Source organism: Saccopteryx leptura, chromosome 3 (assembly GCF_036850995.1).
Source record: "Saccopteryx leptura isolate mSacLep1 chromosome 3, mSacLep1_pri_phased_curated, whole genome shotgun sequence".
Taxonomy (NCBI): Eukaryota; Metazoa; Chordata; class Mammalia; order Chiroptera; family Emballonuridae; genus Saccopteryx; species Saccopteryx leptura.
The window spans coordinates 112,683,017-112,705,899 of record NC_089505.1 but is presented as its reverse complement, the minus strand read 5'-3'; the positions used below and the strand labels follow the sequence as shown (position 1 = coordinate 112,705,899).

Sequence of the window (22,883 nt, the reverse complement as noted above, 5' to 3'; positions counted from 1 at the left end):
TCAGGTGAAGCCAGAGACACTGGACAAGGATAACTAGGTACAAACTTTGGGTAGGATACAGGTTAGACAGCACCTGGATGATAAAGGATCCAGGAATAAGAAACCAGGAGATGGCTTACAAAGAGTCTGATGAAGCAAGAAAGATTTTCCTTTGACCAGAGCAGTTTAGGAAAAGACCAACCAGAAGCATGAGCTGGGCCATCCCCTCGCCTCCACACTCTCAGTGGTGGGCTTGAGAAAGGCAGCTCTGCCCTCTGGGAGTTTCGTAACTTCTCTCTGATCCTTCCCAGCATTTTCTGCTGAGACAGACTGGTGTTGCTGGGTCGGAGCCCTGCCAGCAGGGAGGGCCCATGACCTGGCTGGCAAGCGAGTACACCCTCTGACCCCAGGAGGCAGCTACACACGAGCCTTAGAAACCTGCCGCTCAGCCCCAAGATGGTATGTCGGGTCTGCCCCCAGCCCCTCCACTCACCTGGGGCTTCGGGCTGGGACTCCCACCCAAGTTTTGGCCTACCCTTCCCGGAATACCCGGGGCACGAGGCTCTGTGAACTGACGCCCTGGGAGAGCTCAAGGAGGAAGGGAGGCCAGCACTGTACACCCACTTGCCTCACTCTTCAAGTCCCAACAGGCCCTGGCCTCACCGGCCTCCACAGGTAGGCAGAGCGAGTCTGCGTCTGTTGGCTGCCTTCCCCGCAGGAGGACGTGCCGCTCTGCCTGCTCACTGCCCCAGCTGGCTACAAACACCACACTCCACACTGCTTGGCGGCAGACCCCTACCTGGCCCTGGTGAACCGCCTTCTGAGCAACCTGGGACTCTAAGACATTTCCTCCATGGTCCTCACTAAAAATGTAAAGGGAAAGCCCTTTCCTGCCCAGCCCTTGTCTTGGGGCCACACTGACCTAAAGCTAGGGAGCAGAGACAGGGACAAACCTTTTTTAACAAGAGCTCTCCCATGGCATTAAATCCAAGTATGCACTAAGCACCTATGTAGTACCGGTTGCTTCAGACAGAAGCTAAGTGTGCTAAATTGGGTGGACATCTGCACCCTGAGAACTAACCCCAAAGAAGGGGCAGCAGCTCCACCTACTGGACCCTTTCCCACCCTGTCACCAGGAAATCAGTTCTCTAGTCAGAAAAAGATTTTATTCAAGGATAAACCTAGGGCTTGACATTCTCTTGCTTTGATCAGAAGGGCCCTATGTTGTGGCAATAGACCAAGCCTCTGCTGAGACTGGGGGGAGGAGGGAGGTTCCGTGTCATCCACTTAGTTGCTGCTTTGGAGACTAGGGTTGCACAAGAGACCTGAACCGCAGAAGTTCTGACTCACAGAAATGCTCCCCACCTCTGCAGCTGCCCACATTCCCCTTGGCACACATAGCCACAGCAGGAGGCCAAAAGCCCAAACCACCCCTGGGCCTGAAGAGGTGGATCCTAAGAAACCAAGCAATAAGCCGAGTCTGAGATCCCACTGAACACCAGAGCCATCAAGACACTGGCCTACTTTCAGGACTGAGGCTGGAGCCTGTGTCTAGGGTTCGTCACAAGGCACAATCTCTCCCTGAGAACCCTTGGGTCTCAGAGACAGCCCTCAGTGTGACAGCAACTCCAGACACCGATCCATAGTTCTGATCACTTCCAGCCTAGAACGTACGCAACTCCCAGAGGAAGGATTTGCCAGTTCATTTTGGCCCGGACACAAGCCTCTCCAAGCATCACTGGGGAGCTACGTATTGTATATCATGTGAGGACTTGTGTGAGTGTAACCTCTCTATGTGAAACCCCAGTGGTGTGTTCGTGTACCAGAGGGGATGCAGATGTACACACATCTGTGTTTATGAGGCCTAAGCAGTATGTGCCATCTATTAATGTGAGAGCCTAAGAAGTGTGTGCATTTGTGTGAGCACTTTTACCACTGTGTGAGCGTGTGCTTAAAGAGAAGGCATTTAGGTAAACTCCCTACCATCCTGCACCTTCCTAACCTCAGGTGAGGGATAGTTAGAGCACAATCAAGCTGCTCTGTCTCAGGAAAGACTGCTGATTGGCCTGCTCTCCTCTGTCCAACACCTATGTGGAGAGTTCCTTCCCTGGCTAGTACTCAAGTCCCCATCAACATGTACATAGCAGCTCCCAGAAAGGGAGTGCACACGCAGACTGGAAAGCACCTATTTCCTGAAGGCAAAACTGTTAACTTGTTTCCCTGGCCCTCCTTCCTATTATGCAGGCCCCCAGATCTCAATCCCACTGGGTATTCCCTGAGGTAACAGGCTTTCATTTCAGGCTTTGTGCAGGTACCTAGTTGTGGAAACTAAAGTTTTACCCACTTTTTTTTCAATCTTTAAAATCCATGCATAGCTGTTCCCCCTCCAGGGGAATAGGTAGGTGTAAGCAAGACTCCCAGAACCCTGCTCCTCCCACATTTGCTCCGAGCATGCTCAGTTCTGCCCTGATGGCCTTGGCCTACCATCCCTATATGGGCAGGTAAGGGAAGGGGGGGACTCTGGGGAGAGAAGGAAGAGAAGGAATTTGCCACACACACCCTGGCATCCATTTCTCCAAGGTTAAGAAGGGCTGTCCCGAGCTATTTATAGCCTTGGATTCATGAGTTGGTCAGGAGCACAGAGGGCAAGAATAGAAAGCCAGGTTTGTGTTCAATAGAGAAGAGGTGCTTCTGTGGGCTCCTAGTTCCAAAGGTTTCTATCTGCAGCTGTGAACTGTAAGGCAAAAAAATTCCTCCTTGGCTAACTTATGAAGCTACCTAAATATCCAACAAATGTATAATGAATAAGAGTAAAATCAGTCTAGCCAATGGATTAAACATTTTGCAAACATTAAAAATATTTTCACTTTTACTACGAGCATATATTATGTTGCTTTTTAAAAATGTGATATAACAAATGGATAAGAAAAAAGGATGTAAGTGAAAAAACTAAAATATAAAATTGTTTCTATAATCACAACTACAAAACAAAAACATACACAAAATCGGTGCAGACCATTACAAAATGGAGAGAAACAGAACACTCACGCAGCTCGCCTCCACGCCCCCACTCCCCGCACCGCAAGTATACACTAACTACTGTTGTTTTTGAATATGCATTGGAATTAGGAATTAACTCATTTATTTCCCCAATTTGCTGTAATGAGTTATGTAACTTACATAATGAAAAAAAAGTACGTATATTAAAATAAGACTAATTTCACAACCCCAAAACAGCAGATGGGGGAAGGGGCATTAATGTTCGTATCAAATGTCAGATCTGCAACGAATTATAATTACAAACAAGAAATCATGTCATTTATACGAATGGAATTTGAAATTCATGGGAAAAGAAAACATCAAATTCTTTTCTACGTGGAATGACAAGGCTTATCTCTAACACTTCAACGTTTCCGACGACCCTGAAATCTGTAAATAGCTGGAGAGTTCACTGTTTCTTTCTTCACCTTCACCTTCCGAGTTTTATCCTATGAAGGAATAGGAAAAGGTTACCAGTAGAAAGTGGGACAGGGTTTTGTAAAATACGCAAGTCCATAAACGACCTATTAGGAAAGCCCTGGTTCAGCCTTTCTGGAGTGCAGGAAACAAAGCCCAGCCACCCTCAGGCAGCCCCAGGAAGCCAGGATGAGCTTCTCCCTTGGGCATCCACAATATACTAGCGTGTGGAGGTTCTTGGGAAAACTGAGAAGAAAAGTACTCAAATCTTTTTTTGGGGGGAGGGAGGGTAGGGCTTATTCTCTCCTGAACCCAAGTTGAGAAAGGCACAACTAAATGAGCTGCAAAGCTGAAGAATTTGACATTTAGAGGAATCCTAATATGAAAGAGGCATCGGATATTCCTCAGCTCTGTTATTTAACTACACAATGTTGTCTATTTTTAAACACCACTGAACGACACGCACTGTTTTGTTAACCTGTTTAAATGTTAAAGATAGCTGCTCATAAGCTATAAAGTTCATACGCTACCCGATCCTACCCTGTGCTGTTCCAAAGCACTGGCTAATAAGCCTCTTATTACCTTCTTAATCAAGGCACCCTTCAACACTGTCAGAGTAACCGACACTGGCTCAAACCCCTGCCCCCGAGGAGCAGACATTTTCACTGGGGCTGATTTACACACAGCTAAAATCCAGTCTCAGTTAAGACCTTTACAAGGGGCAGGGTGGGGGGGGGGGGGGGGTGAAGGCATAAGGCTCTCTCCTCACCAGAAGATCTTTGCGTGTTTGAATTTTCTGTGCAATAACAAACAATTTCTTCTCGCGTTCAATCCGCTGTGTCAGACAGTCATACTGCTTCTGCCTTTCTTTAGCTATCCGCTGCAGAGGAAACACATTTTAGTAAAATACTTACCAGGATAAAAAATGAAGAAGCTACTGTTTCTTAATCCACTTAAGCCCCCAAAGCATAAATAGTTTTATCAACTCCCTTCTTACTCCAAAATCAACAAGACTGCAAGTTACTATCAAGTAACAATACTATAAAGTTGTCCATTTTAGAAACATCACATGCTAGAGCTGAACAGAACCTTGGAGACCTGCCTGGGGACACATGGTTCACCCTGGAGCAGAGTCAGGACCGTCCCAAGTCCCACAGCTCTCAGGAATCTTTCCACTACTATGCTAGGCTGCTTCAGCCTTTCCGTGAGCATCCAGGTACCTAAGGTGATGCAGAAATGAACCAGTGCTGGAATCCCAAAAGAGTGGGTGGAGGAGAGGAGAGGGCAGCGGGCAGCGTGCTGGGGTCGGGGAGCTGAGGCTCTCAGACAGCGGGAGGACCTCTCCGGCAGAAGGCGGCCTGAGAGTTCTCGCTGCTGATGACTTCTCCAAGACCGGTGGTCCTGCTATTTGAGGGAACTCTAAACCTCTGAGAAACTGACAGAAGTTTTGAATATTTCTTGAAATAAATGTACATATGCGTGTACAAATCTGTAGGTCTAATTCTCTCACAGAAGCCCAGTTGAGAAAGGCAGACCTCAGTGACCTAAACCTATACACACATACATACCTATTTGTTCAAAATCTCAGTGTTGCAATAGGGCGTTCAGTCTTCCTAAAGCCCATTCATAGACTGCCTACTCCCTCAACTTACAGACCAAACATTCCTTTGAGATCCACCCACCAGCAGTCTCTTAATAAAAATAATTTTGCTTTAAACACAAACCTCACAAGAAACAACTACTAGACAAAAATAAATGGCAAGATCCAAACTTTCCCAATTTCTCCAAAGGTATGCCAGCAAACTATTCTACAGAGGAATTGGGAACGCTCATCTCCTTAGGGACTATCACAATACTGGAAAAGTGTCAGCAACACAGCGAACTGAAAATACAACTAAGGCCCTGGCCAGTTGGCTTAGCGGTAGAGCATTAGCCTGGTGTGTGGAACTCCAGGTTCGATTCCTGATCAGGGCACACAGGAGGAGGAAACATCTGCTTCTCTACCCCTCCCCCTTCATCTCTCTCTTTCTCTTCCTCTCCCACAGCCATGGCTTGGTAGGAGCAAGGTGGCCCTAGGCGCTGAGGATGGCTCCATGGCCTCGCCTCAGGTGCTAAAATAGCTCACTTGCCAAGCTATGGAGCAGTGGCCCCAGATGGGCAGAGCATCGCCTGGAAAGGGGCTTGCTGGGGTAATCCCAGTTGGGGCGCATGCGGGACTCAGTCTTTGCCTCCCCACCTCTCGTTTAATAAAAAAAAAGAAAATACAACTAATTGGCCAACAGGGTTATCACAGGAACACTAGTTAGCCGGCTCCTCAGCTGGAAGTGTTACCTGCATGGAGGGGAATGTTACTGGGCCTCAAACTTAAAACAATTCTCTAATTCTACCAGTCTCCCAACAGTGGTTTCAGACAGCTTTGTTTTCACTTTATTGCACAGACTGTCAGATTTATGAGATCGCCCAATATAGTCAAACTAATTAGAGGTATTTATATTACTAAAGCAAGTTTAGCTGCCTCTGAGCTAGAGATACTGCTGTGAAATTAAACGTTGGAGGCAAAGCTGATGCAGTGTAAATGATTCAAATCAAAACACAACAGCTGTCTGACTGAAACACATTGACAGCATTTTTTTAAAAAATGAATCAGAAGTGAGAGTTCAACTCCAGAAGGCTTTGAGAAAAAGCATGTCTTCTGCAGAAACCCAGTTACAGTGATGGAAAACACCATACGGAAAAGTCAGTACAAAATTTTGGTACAAATGCCTAATATGAAAGACTCTTTGATACATATTATTTCGCTGCTCAAGGTTCAATATCAAAGTATACCAGATCCCTTAATCTTCACTGCCTCCTTTCTCTGTATTTTAAAACTGTTGGCACCTGTTAGAAGCATTGAGAGAACAAAATCCAGGGCCAGAGCTCAGATTCAAATGCAGGTCAAAGGGCCAAAACCAATGCACCTGACCACTATGCTACCTGTCCTCCAATCTTAGAAACCAAGGAACTCTCCTCCACTCCCATCCCCGTCATCAAACCCTCCTACTCTCCTAAGAGAACTTGATGAGTTTTCTACAAATAATTATATTAAATTCAGTGGCAAAAAAAGGAGACTACAGCCCCTAAATTCAGACCCAAAGAAAAATGGAACACATTACCTTAAGTCGAGTCTGATGAGTAACTCCTTTTACTTTCTCCTTCTGCAGGGTCTCTATTGTGGGTCTATTGAAGACTCTGTCCACTAGTTCCGGGGCTGTTCGCAGGTGAGTTGCAACATCAAACTGTTCAACTAAAAGTCAAAACAATCCTTAAGACACTGTCTCTGACACCAACCAACATAGATGGAGCAATGTTAGACTGTTCCAGGAACTTTCAAACATTTCATACCTTCCTTTTTAGTGTCAAAAAAAAACACATGCTTGTTCTGTTGCTTCCCCTGGAAATCCAGCAGATGGAGCTCTGACTTTAGTCTTTCAATTTTCTAAAATACAGAATATGGTCTCATTTTCTATTGGGTTCTTGGAAGTTGTCAGAAATGAATTTGCAAAAGTTTAAACTATTTCAGGTCATTATCACCAGCCAGCAAAGAAACTGCTTCATTATTTTAAGGATCAGTGACATTTATCAGGCATCAACTGCATGTCGGGCTTGCCATAATCCATAACTCATTTAATCCTTACGACAATCTCATGAGACAGAACTGAGGAAATAGCTTCAAAGAGATAAATTTGTCCATAATCTTGGATCTAATGAATGGCAGAGCCAGAATTCAAACTCAGTCTGTCTCATTCCTCACATCACTCCACTCCACCATGCTTCTAAAGCACTTTCACAACCACATATACCTCAAGACTGTAAATGCCAGAAGGAACCAACGTTTAACTTTAGATTGATGGATTTGTATTTCTCTTCCTAACAAACAAAAATACACCAGAACAAAGTTTCAGTTGTTACCTTAGCTTCTGCAACCCTTTTCATTTCTATATATTTGACATCCTGAGTTCTCATCAGTTTCAGCTGTTCTGGGGTTACTTCTTCCTTGGTCTCCTTAATAATATGAACTCCATCCTAAAATCCAAATTTAAAAGATACATTCCCTGTTAGATTAAAATCATGACTAGACTGTTGACACAGTTCACGGCTGGAACAAAGACAACCAAATGCTTTATGAACAGCAATCCATGCACTAAGCCCTCAAGGTGCATGGTCAATTTAGTACTCCAGTCATCCACGCTTAAGAACAGCTCCAGGCAGAAGACAACTCAGAATCCGGGGCATAAATGCATGCTGTTCATGAAGGGGCAGTTTGGCCTTGGATACTGATCAAGAACAGCACCTGAACCAACTGGAGAAAGACTACGTACAGGCCAAGATTCTTTTTCTCCATCTCCTCCCCATCCTTGTTACTGAGTTGGAGCTCAAAACACCAACTGATCCAACAGACACCCACCTGGAGTTTAACTCGAGTCATTTTATAATAGAATTCATCTGGATTTTTTTCAAGAGCTTTCTTCCGGAGAGCTCTGAGGTATTCTTGCTTTTTCCGGTAGTCACTAAAAAGCAGATTAAACAAGGTTCATCATAGCAAAAAACAAAAACAAGAAAACCCACAGCAAGCAAACTCTGCAAGCATCTAAAGTTCACACAGAATGAAACTCAAAACAGTCAAAGCAATGACTAGATTTGATTCACATCTCACTGTCACTGATGTTGAGCTCCTGTCCCTATAGGTCCTCTCCTGGCCCAATCCTACCTGAAATTAATTAACTGTCCCGATCACACATATGTTTTAGTGCCATTTTATATCATTACAGGGAGAGACCAAAGTACAAAATAAAACTGGGTTCTGATGCAAGCTTGGGCACCAAGTGACCAAATGAGATTCAGAAATTACACTGCACCATCTAGCATAGTGACTAGAATCGCAGACTCGAGTCAGACACCCTGGGTTTAAACCTTGACTCCACCACTTACAGCTGAGATATTTTGGGTAAGTTAGTTAACCACTCCATATTCCAATTTAGTCTGTAAAGTGGGCATGGTAACAGGAGTATCCCAGAAGGATGTTGGGAAGAATAAATGTAAAAATTATAACTCTCCTAGAACACTGCCTGGCACACTAAGAGCCCTGGTTATTATTATTAGCCTGAAAAACTCTGGGACCCAGAGCAATCCATCGCCCACCATCTGTGCCCAGAACATAAAAAGGACTTCAGTTCACACGGATGGCTACAAATAATTATAAAGTATTTTGCAAATAGAGTGCTAAAGAAGAAGAATGGGAATAATTGTTTCATAAAATGCTTTCAGAGCTCATTATCACCCACGCTCAGTCTCATGAATCCATCTTTCACATCTCTTCATTCCACACCACACACATGGTGATGTAACAGACTCAACAACTGGAATTTTAGATTTTATCTTCAACTTCAAGAAAAGGAGCAAAAAAGACTCAGCTTTTGGCTCAAACACCAAGGCAGGGGCAAACCAAAGCCACTATGAGAAAATGATCTACAACAAAATAATAAAAAAGTTCACAATGCAACTACAGTTAAATAAATAATGCTCTGCCTAAACAAAGAGAAACTTAGGGTCAAAGACAAGTATCTGACAGGCTGCCAGACCTCTGGCCGTTTTATCAATGGCAGGACATTATCCCCTGTTGGACACTCAGTCAATTCAACTGCAAAGCAGGGAGCTTGTAGGCTTTCTTGGCAGCATCTCTACAAGAAAGACTCAACTCACTTTGCACGAATTTTATAATCTTTCTTTTTCTCCAGCAAGCCCAGATGTTTTCGAAAGCCAGGCTAGAAGACAAAAGAAAAGAAAGTGTTACATTTCCTCAAAACATGAAGGGCAGAAGTATCTCTGGAGTGCTCAGTAAATCCATGTCCTTGGAGCCAACCTGATACCCTGTTCCCTCCCCTCCTCCCCAACTGGGCTCTGCCCAAAGATGAGAGGAACTGTGCAGGCGCCAGAGAGGTCACAAGCACTACCGTAGTAGTTTTCTTGGCCTATTAAGGACAGAGAGAGAGGCAACAATGACTCTGCACTAAGCAAGCAGTTGCCAGTTGTACTAAAATTACTACAGACTTAATCCAAGGGTTTATAAAATACTATGAAGGGAAAACATAGTAACAGGGAGGCAACTGTGGTAAGAGAGCTAAATTTAGAGTCTGGAGAATTGGGTTCAAATCCAAGCTTTACCTCTTAATAATCTGTGACCTTGGGCAAGTCACTTAACTTCTCTGAGCTGCTATTTACTAACTATAAAATGACAATAACAGCACCTGCTTCTCGTGGTTATCATAAAGATTAAATGAGCCTCTGTAAGTGGTAATGCTGGCCATGGTTTGGCACATAGCAGATGCCCAGCATATGCTTCACAGGTTTACTGTTATTGTACCTTTGGTACAAAGTATGAGAAAACCAGGTATGACAGAACATACTTTCTGTTACAAGAACTTGGATAGCACAGAAGATACAAGGATTAGATCTCAGCATTATCTTTCTACAAGCTACCATTTGTTGAGTATTTAATATAGGTCGGGGTCTGTGCTAGATGCTTTTGCCCACATCACAACAGGCCACGTTTATTTAGTACTTAGTCTGCTACAAAGCAATCTGATATACTCTTACATATGATGTCACTTAATTCCCACAAAATCATGGAAAATAGATAAAGCAAAAAAGAAACAGTTATCCCAATATTCCAAAGGGGAATAAGGTTGAGAGAATGACCTGCCCAAGAACACAGAACTAGTAAATGACAAAGCTAGAACTAGAACCTATTCTATCTGGGGCCACAGTCTGTGCTCTTCACCTCCCCCCAGACTGATTCCTCTAATGCTCTGAATAATCTCCCCTTTTGAGGAAGTTCATATACTTCTCTATTGTTTGAACTTGTATAATTTTGGTAGGATTTTTTTTTTTTTACAGGGACAGAGAGAGAGTCAGATAGAGCAGTGGTTTTCAACCTTTTTACACTTGGGGACCAGTGAAAATAGACGAATGATTTCGGGGACCACTAAGGCAGAAAGGACCCTGAACATAAGTGAATTCGACTAAGACCATTGGGTCTATACTCTCCATACAATGCCAGGGCGGTTAACCGTTTTTGCAGAGTGGCAAGAAATTTCTGGCAGACCAATGGTTGAAAAACACTGAGCTAGAGGGATAGATATAGACAGACAGACAGGAACAGAGAGAGATGAGAAGCATCAATCATTAGTTTTTCATTGCAACACCTTAATTGTTCATTGATTGCTTTCTCATATGTGCCATGACCGCGGGCCTTCAGCAGACTGAGTAACCCCGTGCTTGAGCCAGTGACCTTGGGTCCATGCTAGTGAGCTTTCTGCTCAAGCCAGATGAACCCGCAATCAAGCTGGCAACCCCGGGGTCTCGAACCTAGGTCCTTCCGCATCCCAGTCAGACGCTCTATCCACTGTGCCACCGCCTGGTCAGGCTTGGTAGGATTTTTAACAAGCACCTTTCTCAGTAAATAATTCAATATTTAAAAATAACAGCCAGGCCCTGGCTGGTAGGCTCAGTGGTAGAGCGTAGGCCTGGTGTGTGGGAGTCCCGGGTTCGATTCCCGGCCAGGGTACACAGAAGCGCCCATCTGCTTCTCCACCCCTCTCCCTCTCCTTCCTATCTGTCTCTCTCTTCCCCTCCCGCAGCCAAGGCTCCATTGGAGCAAAGTTGGCCCCGGCACTGAGGATGGCTCCGTGGCCTCTGCCTCAGGCACTAGAATGGCTCTGGTCGCAACAGAGCAAAGCCCCAGATGGGTGGAGCATCACCCCCTGGTGGGTATGCCGGGTGGATCCCGGTCGGGCACATGCAGGAGTCTGTCTGACTGCCTCCCCATTTCCAACTTCAGGAAAAAAAAAAAATGTTAAAAAGAGACACTCTAGGCCCTGGCCGGTTGGCTCAGCGGTAGAGCGTCGGCCTGGCGTGCGGGGGACCCGGGTTCGATTCCCAGCCAGGGCACATAGGAGAAGCGCCCATTTGCTTCTCCACCCCCCCCCCTTCCTCTCTATCTCTCTCTTCCCCTCCCGCAGCCAAGGCTCCATTGGAGCAAAGATGGCCCGGGCGCTGGGGATGGCTCCTTGGCCTCTGCCCCAGGTGCTAGAGTGGCTCTGGTCACGGCAGAGCGACGCCCAGGAGGGGCAGAGCATTGCCCCCTGGTGGGTATGCCGGGTGGATCCCGGTCGGGCACATGCGGGAGTCTGTCTGACTGCCTCCCCATTTCCAACTTCAGGAAAAAAAAAAAATGTTAAAAAGAGACACTTTAGGCCCTGGCCGGTTGGCTCAGCAGTAGAGCATCAGCCTGGCGTGCGGGGGACCCGGGTTCGATTCCCGGCCAGGGCACATAGGAGAAGCGCCCATTTGCTTCTCCACCCCCCCCCCTCTACTCTATCTCTCTCTTCCCCTCCCGCAGCCAAGGCTCCATTGGAGCAAAGATGGCCCGGGCGCTGGGGATGGCTCCTTGGCCTCTGCCCCAGGCGCTAGAGTGGCTCTGGTCACGGCAGAGCAACGCCCAGGAGGGGCAGAGCATCGCCCCTGGTGGGCATGCGGGGTGGATCCCAGTCGGGCCCATGCGGGAGTCTGTCTGACTGTCTCTCCCGGTTTCCAGCTTCAGAGAAAGAAGAAAGAAAAAAAAAGAGAGACACTTTACAATTAAATAAATAAATAATAAAAATAAATTTAAAAAACCTCTCCTGATCATTTTTATTTTAACTGCAGCAGACAAAGGAAGGTTGACAGAGTGAAAAAAGAAAATCAAAGGGTCAAGGGGAAACACCATGAGACAGAAATCTTCAAAGCCACCATGTCCACTGATGGGGTTCCATCCCATCCCATCAGTTGGTGACACAATTTTAGACACACCCTTCTCCCTGTCTTTCCTATCTATAAAGTGAAGCTGGACCCGATCTAAGGGCCTTTCTGGATTGGATATTATGTGATTACCATGATCTGTCTTGCGGGTGTAGGAGTAAAATAAATTGATTCTGCACATATTAAGCCAACTTCTCCTCAACCTCCCCCCCACACACACACACACACCCTCCGGAGAAGTACTACAACTGTTTACTGCTCACAAAAATTAGGGGATATTTTATTGCCTCATATTCATTTTGAATTATCCCAATTTTTGTGAGCAGTATACATCAGCATTATAGAAAAAGAAACCTGACATTACATCTGAAATAGTTTACACAATTACCCATCTCCCTCCATATAGATTATCTGCTATAGCTCCCCACTGTCTCACTGAAGAACCTTTGGATATAGTTCAAACTTTACCCAAACAGGGAGTGCTCCTGTCAGTGTGTTTACCAACCTTTCCAGCATGACCTTCTCCACACCTCTCTCACAAAGGCCCTCTATTCCTATTCAGACATGGCCATGTCTTGCTCATGACCAGCCTTGAAAGCCCTCTGTCTTCTCTGCTAATCCAAATCAACTACTTACAACTGTGACTTTGGACACACCATTCAATCTCTTTAAATGCCAGATGCCTCATTTGTAAAATGCAGATAACCTCCACCTCATAAGGATGCTGTGGGATTATATGAAATAATCCTTGCACAGCTAGTTGGGCTATACCTAGCATACTGTCAGTGCTCCAAAAGTGACAACTACTATCATTGCCTTCCAAGTCCAACAAGTTTCACCGTGACGCTTTTCTCTCATCATCTCTACTCTTCCCACTCAAATTCCTCACTTGGCATTTTTTTATGTGCCACCTCTTATCAAGTTGCCTCTTTATTCATCTTTTGATAGCCTCTGGGTTCAAAACACTTGGTCTGATTACTGGCTTTGCCACTTGGCAACCATAGCTGTTATGTCTTTGGGCAAATTACTTAACCTACCTGAACCTTAGTTTCGCCATCTGTAAATGTAAGGACACAACAGTACCTACTACTTTCATACACTTTTGTTAAATGAAGATGATGAGAGAACAGGACTTGGCACATTGTCTGGCTCTGGCATACAATAAGCACTTCTAGTTATTACTTTTACGTAGATCCAAACATAGGTCCAAATAAGGTGGTAAACTACACTACTGCTACCAGCACACCACGGAGCACACAGCAAGTAAACAATGTCTGATAAATGCTATTGATTCGAAAGACTGACCTGTGCTTAAGAGGCCTTGGTTCCATCCCATCCCATCAGTTGGTGACACAATTTTAGACACACCCTTCTCCCTGTCTTTCCTATCTATAAAGTGAAGCTGGACCCGATCTAAGGGCCTTTCTGGATTGGATATTATGTGATTACCATGATCTGTCTTGCGGGTGTAGGAGTAAAATAAATTGATTCTGCACATATTAAGCCAACTTCTCCTCAACCTCCCCCCCCCCACACACACACACACCCTCCGGAGAAGTACTACAACTGTTTACTCGGCCTAAATTTGCTGTTTGTGACTGGGCAAGTCACTTTTGCTCTGTGACCCTCAGTTTCCTCGTTTGTATAACGGGCATAAAAAACACCAATGTTATGGGGTAAGACATAAACAAAACCCTATGTGGCAGATCTTCATGGTCCACAAAGCCCACGATGATGATACCATATTTTTAACACCCGTCTCTTCTGTCACAGCCCGTATACTCAGCGAGCAGAGCTGAGCACCTTTATATGTGGGTGCCGGGGCACTTATTGGCTGCGTGAGCCTTGACCTCAGCTGCCGCATAGAAGGTCAAGCCCTTCAAACACGTATCCCATTTACTTACCTCATTGTAAACTTGCAAGATAGCTTTGATTATCCCCGCGCTCTCCCCGGAGCCGCGAGGCCCCGCCCCAGGCACGCCAGCGTTATTACCATATATATGCGTTTATTTCAAGCAGTATCTACGTTACAGAAGAGATCTGGACCCGCAAGCAGAGAGGGGGTTGGGGCAAAAGCAGCACATGGAGCCACGAGCCAGCGCTCGTGGAGCCTGTGCGGTCCCACCTGGCTTCGCTCTCGGTGTTCCCGCTGTCGGGACTTAGCTGCCTTCCGAAAAGCCGCTGCCATGTCTGCTCACGCCTGGGAAGCTCAATAGACGACGCCAGTCCCGCACCACCTCAGTCACTGCTTCCACTGACCCTACAGGAAACAGGCCCAGCCGCCGGAGGCTTAGGACCGCCCGTCGCCTTTTCGCAGCCTATGCGGCGCCTGATTTTCCGGAAATGCGTCCTCTAGCAAAGGAGTCCGGCGCAGGCTGCTTCTGGGAAGTGTAGTTCTCTAAGTCTAGTCTCGTTACTCTACAGGAGCCAGTTCTGATTCGCCAGAGCTTGTCCACGTGTACCTCGCCTTCGCGCTCAGCTCCGCGTTGGCACCTGGGAACACGTGGCTGGCACTGCCCTCGGCTGAGCTGGGCTTGGAGTCTGCGCATGCGCAGTCACCTATGGGTGTGCTCCACTTGCTGCACTTACGCGGTGCATTTAAAGCCAGGAGCCATGTGGATTTTACGGTAGTCCTGGAAAAGATCATTCTATAGTTTAAAATCACCTCTGGTTCTACCACTTACTGGCTGTGTGACTTTTTAAAATCAAGTTACTTTAATGAGAATAATTTTTCTCATCCATAAAACAATACTAGCATGCATTGCTTGCCTCATAGGGCCATCGAGGGGCTCACAATTGAATGGTGGAGTCGTATCATGGCAGTAGTTTTAAAGTTCTGAGCCTTACACCCTCAAAAGAATGGTTAACAGAATGAGTGTCAGAAGCAGTACAATGTAAATGATTAGGTCCATAAACCATGGAGGTGTGTTCTGATCCTAACTGCTACCAGCCAAGACTGTAGCCATCTGTAAGGTTAAGGTAATAATACTATACCCACGGAACGGTTGTGAGGATTAAATAAAATGATATTTTTAAATGCTGTGTTCACAATCAACGGGAGCTATTATTGTTATTATTGCTAAACCAAAGTGTAAGGACAGAGAGAGGGTTGGGCACAACAGAGCACTCCAGGGGCATTTGGTTTCTTTTCTATCAGGTAAAGCTAGCCTTCAGCGAGTTCTGTAATTGCACCCATTTCACACGACAGGGCTCACTCCTCCAGCTGCGGAGCACTAGGGAGATCTCCTCTGTCCCTGGAGGCATGAGTCCAGCAGAGCAGTGGGCATGACTAAGCTGAAAGTAGCTGAGCTCTGCAGTGTAAAAAGCTTTTTTCTTCCTCTGAGTCTGAGCCTTGCCCAACTAGGGCCACATGCATTAACAAAATTCCACCTCAGTTGTTACTTAACCATTGAAAGACAGGCCCTTCATGATCTGGCCTAGGCCTACCTTTTCAGCCTCGTCTTTTCTTTTTTCTTTTTTTTTTTTCCAGAGACAGAGAGAGAGTCAGAGAGAGGGATAGACAGGGACAGACAGGAACGGAGAGAGATGAGAAGCATCAATCATTAGTTTTTCATTGCGACACCTTAGTTGTTCATTGATTGCTTTCTCATATGTGCCTTGACCGTGGGCCTTCAGCAGACTGAGTAACCCCTTGCTCGAGCCAGCGACCTTGGGCTCAAGCCAGTGAGCTTTTTGCTCAAACCAGATGAGCCCGCGCTCAAGCTGGCGACCTTGGGGTCTCGAACCTGGGTCTTCCACATCCCAGTCCGATGCTCTATCCACTGTGCCACCACCTGGTCAGGCCAGCCTCATCTTGATTAAGAAGCCCAGCCATCAGAGGGACCAGGTGGCAGTTACTCCCGCCACTCCCTCTGAAGAAGGCATTGAGCGACGGGTTTACCCAGGAGATGGGAGGTCTGCACACTGGAAAGGGGAAGGAAACCTAGGCATCCCAAAAGGTCAGAGTGAGCAATACACCCAAAGAAGGAAAGAAGTTTTCTCACTGGAGGATGGAGGGCTTGTGGTTACAAGCCTCAGAGGGTGATTCAGCACCCAGAGGAAACCATGAGAGGCCTGTCAGTCATCACTCAAGGCCTCCTTTTGAAAACTCTTCCAAGGTGAGAGAACAGCTGGGAAACCCTGAGCAAGCCTCTCCCCCACTTCCACTACAAAATAAGGAAGGGTATATGGGGACCTCCTGGGTAGGTGAAGGGACAGCCAGATGTCACTTACCCAAGGCTAGTCATCCAGCACGCAGCCTCTCCTTCCAGCCCCATCTCAGACACACCTGTTCCATGGAGAGGGTGAAGACTGACAGGAAACAGGAACAGGGAGTCCATGTGGTTAATCCCTATACCTCCCTGGGGCACGTCCTCCTGGATCACCGGAAATAGAGCAGTCGGAAATGTGAGCCCACTGGGGAGCTGGAAATGGAGAGGGGAACCGGAGGGGCACTTATAGTTTAGGTATCAGGAACAACAATGATAAAACAGCCCCTGCCCTACATCAATTTCCCTTCCCCAGACTGGGCCAAGTCAGAAACATCCAGACTCCAGCAACGAAAGTTGACCATGAAAGGGAGAGAGAGAGAGAGAGAGAGAGAGAGAGAGAGAGAGGGAGTGTGTGTGTGTGTGTGTGTGTTAGGAAAAGGTCTCACAAATTGAATACTGTGTGTTCTCATCCAATCCTCACAAGAATGCGGTGAGACAGGAAGTCAAACACTCTTAACAGATGAGGAGACTGAGGCTTAAAGATGTTAAATGACTACAGAGGCTACACAGGCTAACTGTTAAGCTCTTGAAGGGAACCAAAGTTTTGCCACCCTGAAGCTGCCTTTAAAAAGGAGATATTGATTTTAAGCTATTTATGAAGAAAGAGACTCAGAAATCAAATACCACATTTCTCTCCCCTTTCTCCTCTGTCCAAAAAAAGTTATATATTGATACTATTGTTGCCTCACTGTCTTTGGAATGTTCATGCCTATGTGTAGTCCCCCTGTGCATATATTAAAAAGTTAGATTTTCTCCTGTTAAACTTCTGTTAACTTGATGATTAGCCCAGCAAGAACTTAAAAGGTGGAAGGAAAAATATTAATATTTTTAGCCCCCACACTTTTTTTGGCATAAGGAATTTTGACATTTGATTGGATTTAAGTCCAGTCTGCCATTATTAACTGTGTCACCCTTGGCATGTTATTTACTCTCTCTGTGCCTCCATTTCCTCATCCTTAAAACAGGGATGAAAATACAGTACATATTTCAAAAGACGTTGAAAAATCAAGTACATTAACATATGTAAAGTGCCCACACAGGGCTGGTGCAAATGAAGAACTCAGGAAAGGTGGGCTTTTTTTTTTTTTTAAACTTTATTTATTTATTTATATTTTACAGAGACAGTGAGTCAGAGAGAGGGATAGACAGGGACAGACAGGAACGGAGAGAGATGAGAAGCATCAATCATTCGTTTTTAGTTGCGTGTTGCAACATCTTAGTTGTTCATTGATTGCTTTCTCATATGTGCCTTGACCGCGGGCCTTCAGCAGACCGAGTAACCTCTTGCTGGAGCCAGTGACCTTGGGTACAAGCTGGTGGGCTTTTGCTCAAACCAGATGAGCCCTCGCTCAAGCTGGCAACCTCGGGGTCTCGAACCTGGGTCCTCTGCATCCCAGTCCGATGCTCTATCCACTGCGCCACTGCCTGGTCAGGCAAGGTGGGCTTTTATTAAGGCAATTCAAGCCACAAGTAAAGACCAGAGACCTTTGCCTGACCAGGCCGTGGCGCAGTGGATAGAGCTTTGGACTGGGATGTGGAGGACCCAGGTTCGAGACCCCGAGGTCTCCAACTTGAGTGCGGGCTCATCTGGTTTAAGCAAGGCTCACCAGCTTGAGCCCAAGATCGCTGGCTCAAGCAAGGGGTCACTTGGTCTGCTGTAGCCCCCCCAGTCAAGGCACATATGAAAAAGCAATCAATGAACAACTAAGGAATCGCAATGAAGAATTGATGTTTCTCATCTCTCTCCCTTCCTATCTGTCCCTCTCTCTGACTCTGTCTCTGCCACAAAAAAGAAAAAAAAAAAAAGACTGGAGACCTTTGATCCAACACCATTCTTATTTACTCATAACCCTGCCCTTTCAGAAGGCTGCTCACTCATTCCTTTTCCCCAGTACAGACTTTTTTTTTTTTGCCATCTACTCCAAACAGATAGTTTTCCCTGCACTCCCTAGGGCTAGGTGTCTTCTACACCTGCAAAACAAATCCCAGAGAAAAAGTCCACCCTGTGCTGGCTGCTCACTTCCTGGATTCCAGATAGCAGGTACGTGTGGTCCAAACTAGAGGGGAGGGGGGAATCCAAAGTGAAGCATGTCTGTCATTCATGCATTCATCAAATATATTTGTTATCTGAACACTGGTATTGGGAATGGGGTGGTGCTCGGGGAGGACCCATTCCCTGCTCTCATGGCACTTACAGTTTAGACATCAAGGACAAAAATCATAAACAAGCCATTAGTTAACTTTGGAAGAAAACCTGGCCTCAGGGGTGACTACGGACCCAAGAAGGCAGGCCTGCGATTCAGAGTTGGCAGAGGAGGAAACTCAGGAGCCCCCAACCTAGAATGGAAGGAGTCTCTGCTCTGACAGCTTGGCTGGACCCAGTCTAAGAAGATGGGAGGGCCTCTGTGGGCACCTGAATCTCTACTCTAGGTGCTGAGGTTGTTTCCAGGGTTGATTTGTTGTCTCTTGTTTCGCAAACAGAACAGCAGAGCCTCTTCTTCCCTTCCCCCTCTACCAGATAGAGGCTATTTATTCCTAGTGACAAGCCTTGAGGATCCCAAGGGGGGTGGCCTTAAAGACCTGGTGGGGCTTTGTGTCCCTGGCAGGCACCAGTCCTCCCTCCTTGGCACAGGGAAGAAGCCAGAGGGATGGACACTGTAGAGGTGAGGAAGGAGGGGTTCCCTACACTTCCCTCCACCACCCCTGGAGTGTGCTGACCATGCTCACTCTTTCTACTCCTACCAGAGCAACCCAAAAATCATGGGGCCAAAGATTAGGGTCTCCCCTGGGCTTCAAAGGTCAAAACTATTCCTGAGCACTGCAGAAACCCCAGCAGGCCTTCTCAGTCCAGGGATGCAACTGGAGGTGAGGAGGTGGCTACTTTTGTTTTTGCCACTTTGAATTATGGAATAAAGCTTTTTGAAAGTCAAGGCCCTGGGGGGTGGGGGTGGGGGGTCTCTCTTTACTCCAAGTTTCCAGAGATCACTAGGTCACCCACCGGGGCATGACATCAAACTCAAAAACCACCCTCTGCTCCAGGCTGGATTAAGGCCTCTTCCACAAACTAGGGCTGAGTAAGACCCCTGGGGGTAAACTGGGAGTGGCGAAGGGGGGGGGGGGGGGGGACGGACACGAAGAGGGCATGAAGACTCTTGGTCCCCAAATAGACCTCAGTCGGCTGGGTCAGCTGGGTCTCGTACCCCTTGCCTGAAATTAAATACAGCAGTCTCCCGCTTGCAGCTGGAGGGGGAGGGGGATGAAGGGGGAGCAGGATGAAGGGGGAGCAGGGAGAGAGGACAGCGAAAACTGCAGGGAGGGGACAGGGGCGGCGTCCTGGCCGCCCAGGAAGGGTGGCAGAGCCAGGTTGAGCTGGGCCTAAGGAAGGGGGCTGGGGCGGGCTCCAGTCCAAAAAGGAGGTGGGGGCGGGGTCTGGTCCTCAGCCTCCCAGACCTAGGGCCGGAGGCGGGGTCCTCACCCCGCGGGCAGGGGCGGCTGGGGGCGGGGTCCGGGCGGGGCGGGCCCCTGTGCTCACTTCCTCGGGGAGGGGTTGGGGCCGCGCTCCCACTCGCCCACACGGTCCGGGTGCAGCCGGCAGCTTCGCCGGCAGCTCGCTCGGCCCCCGCGCGGCCCGGCCCGCAGGTAGAAGCCACCGAGGGACGCGGGCCCGGCTTCCCACACCGCCCCGCCCCCGCCACGAGCACCGCGCCCCGCTACGGCCGCCCACTTCGAGGTGAGCTCCCCGCCGAGCCCCGTTCCCATCCCAGCCCCCGGCCGCAGCCCTAGAACCGCGGAGGGAGCGGAGACGGCCCGCCCCCTGCCCCCGCCTGAGGTTGGCGCGGGCGCCGCGGGCGCTAAACCCTGAGGACGTCCTCTAGACCACTCCGCTCCTGGCCGCCTGGACGGGCGAGGGCTGCTATGGGAGTTGGGCGGGGGAGGGGGCCAAGTTTGAAATAGAAAAGCCAGAGTCTCGAGATAGAGACTCGGAGGGTTCCAGAAACAGCCTCCCAGAAAGCCCGAGACGGGCATATGAGCCACAGGCTTAGGCAGGAGACTACAGTTATTCGAAATAGGGACAGAGACTTGGGCGTAGAGTCACTGAGAGACAGACCCAAGGTATAGGGATGGATCCAGGTTTTTATGGAGCATTTTCGGATAAAGCATACAATAACCTCAGTGAAGACTCCATAGGGCCATTCCCAGGAGTGGCCATTGGAGGGTCGTGGGCAAGTGAGGGGCCCAGGAGCCTAAGCTTCCTTAGCTTCATGGTGAATCAGCCTTGTGAGGCCTGTAGAGAGACCTTCAGAGACTGGAGGCAGAGACACTCAGGCATACGGAGATTCTAAGAGGTAGAGCATTGGGGTGGGGTGTGGACCAAGACATTCCTCCCAATCAAGACACTAAGAAGACCAGACGTGGGTGTTCAGAGGTAGAAATTCACAGAGGCGGGCTGTTGGGAGATAGCCAGTCAGAGATACAGAGACACCCACAATGTACAGACAGCTGTGAAGTGTGCAGAGACACAGACACAAGCTGAATGGAACAGTGCTAGACACCGAGGGACTGAGATTTAATGGAGGCGAACTGACAGCTTCCAACACAGACCCTGGGAGACTCAGGCTGGAAAGATTGAGAAGCAAGAATGTGGGGAAACACAAACTGTGGGCCAACTGAGTTCCCATGAGGAGAGGACCTGAGACAGTAAGATTGAGATCAAGAAAGAACCCCAGGCATACACCAAGACAGCCCCAACTTATTTTTAAACTCATCTTGGACAGGCTGCTTCAGCCCTGGGGGACCCAGGGTGAATGAACTGTTCCTCTCTTGTCCCCAGAGCAGCTGCTGGATCCTTCTTCCCACCCCCTCTTCCCCTAAACTGCTCTGACTCCCAGGCCCCAAGGCGGGGAGGAGAGAGTGGAGAATTTGGGGTCGCTGCCTGGTGGGGGGGGGGGGGCTGGAGGTGGACTGAGTTCTCTTTTCCCCTTAGCCTCCTGTCAACTTCAGGGAGCTGGGGGAGGGGTCTGTTCTGATCCTGACTCACAGCTGTGGGGCCTGGCCAGGGTTCTGGACATTAGGGCTGGAGGGGGGCAAAAGGGTTGAGTGGTTGGCATGGGTAATTGGAAGGGCTTCTGGGTGTCTTCCAATCACAGGGCTGGCAGCTGGGGAGAAGAGCTGGGCTCCTGTGCTACTGATGTCACCCAGCATCTCATGTCCCTCTGCTCTTAAATGCTGACCACCCCCTCCACCACCACTGCAGCATTTCCAGGGAAAGAAAAACAGGAAAGACAGGAAAGGGACACTGGGCTCTCGGATACCTGAATGACCTTGAGTATGCGCCTGCCCTGTCCCTGGCCTCTGTGCTCAGCTGTAAAATGGGGATGGCACACTGGCTGTCCTGCTGCCTTTTGTGAGATCTGATGGGACGGTGGGTGGACGGGTGGGAATGCTCTTTGTAAGAGGGAAAGCAGCATATGGATGTGTGCACCTGTGTACCTGTGTGAGGGGTCTCAAGAGCTGTGCTCACGGGAGTCAAGCTGACCCCATCCCCTGGGCCTCTTTGGTGCTTCTAGCAGAACTAGGGATTCCCTCTTTGTTCTCTCCCTGGGTCTACACTGAGAATGTCCAGGTCAAATCCCAGGCCAGCTCCCTGACCTGGCCTGGCTGAGAAACTATTGTCTGACCCCAGTATGAGGGAGGGGCTGATGATAAAAACACTAATATCCTCCATTTACTAACAATAACTAACTACAAGGTGCTTTCCAAGTATCATCACATTTTAGACTGACAATAACCCCAGAAGGTAGTATTTGATGGAGGCTCATAGAGCTTGAGTAACTTGTCCAGGATCACCCAGGTTTATATTTCACAGCTCCAGCCTCTCCACACCACATGCCACAAGCCATTTATCCAGCCATTCTGAGCTCAGAGATTCACTGAGAGGTGCCAAGTGTGTGTGTCTGGGTCAGGTGTGTGTGTGTGGGGGGGGGGTGTTGGGAGGGGCAGGGGCTGAGAGCCATCTGGCCCACAGAGCAGTGTCCTCTGCGCAGCCCTCCCCACCGTGAAGGAACACAAGACTGGCTTCCTCAGTCCCCCAGGGCCTGCCAGGAAAGGGGGAGGAGGGAAATGGGCAGAGACAGGTGGGCCATGATAGTGCCCTTCACTCTGTCCTCACTAGAGCCCAGCTAGACAGACTTAGAGGATTCTGGGAAGGAAATAAAAGCCATGCCCATACCCTATTTGGGGTGCCCCTGTCTCAGAGTGGTGACTGCCTCCCAGGGGGGCGGGCCCAGGGCTAGCATGGGCCTGGGAAGGGCCAAGCCAGGAGGGAAGGAAAAGGCCCAG

The 22,883-nt window shown here is 48.2% G+C and overlaps 1 protein-coding gene across 1 annotated transcript; it reads right to left on the bottom strand.

Annotated features, from left to right (window-relative positions):
• Positions 1-3,081: 3,081 nt before the first annotated feature.
• Positions 3,082-14,566, bottom strand: UTP11 (UTP11 small subunit processome component). Its single transcript, XM_066375907.1, has 8 exons — positions 14,399-14,566; positions 9,178-9,239; positions 7,883-7,985; positions 7,387-7,500; positions 6,820-6,913; positions 6,591-6,721; positions 4,205-4,315; positions 3,082-3,467 (listed from the first exon to the last, which is right to left on the bottom strand). The coding sequence occupies exons 1-8, from the start codon at positions 14,459-14,461 to the stop codon at positions 3,384-3,386; spliced, it is 762 nt and encodes a 253-aa protein (XP_066232004.1). The 5' UTR covers positions 14,462-14,566; the 3' UTR covers positions 3,082-3,383.
• Positions 14,567-22,883: the final 8,317 nt, after the last annotated feature.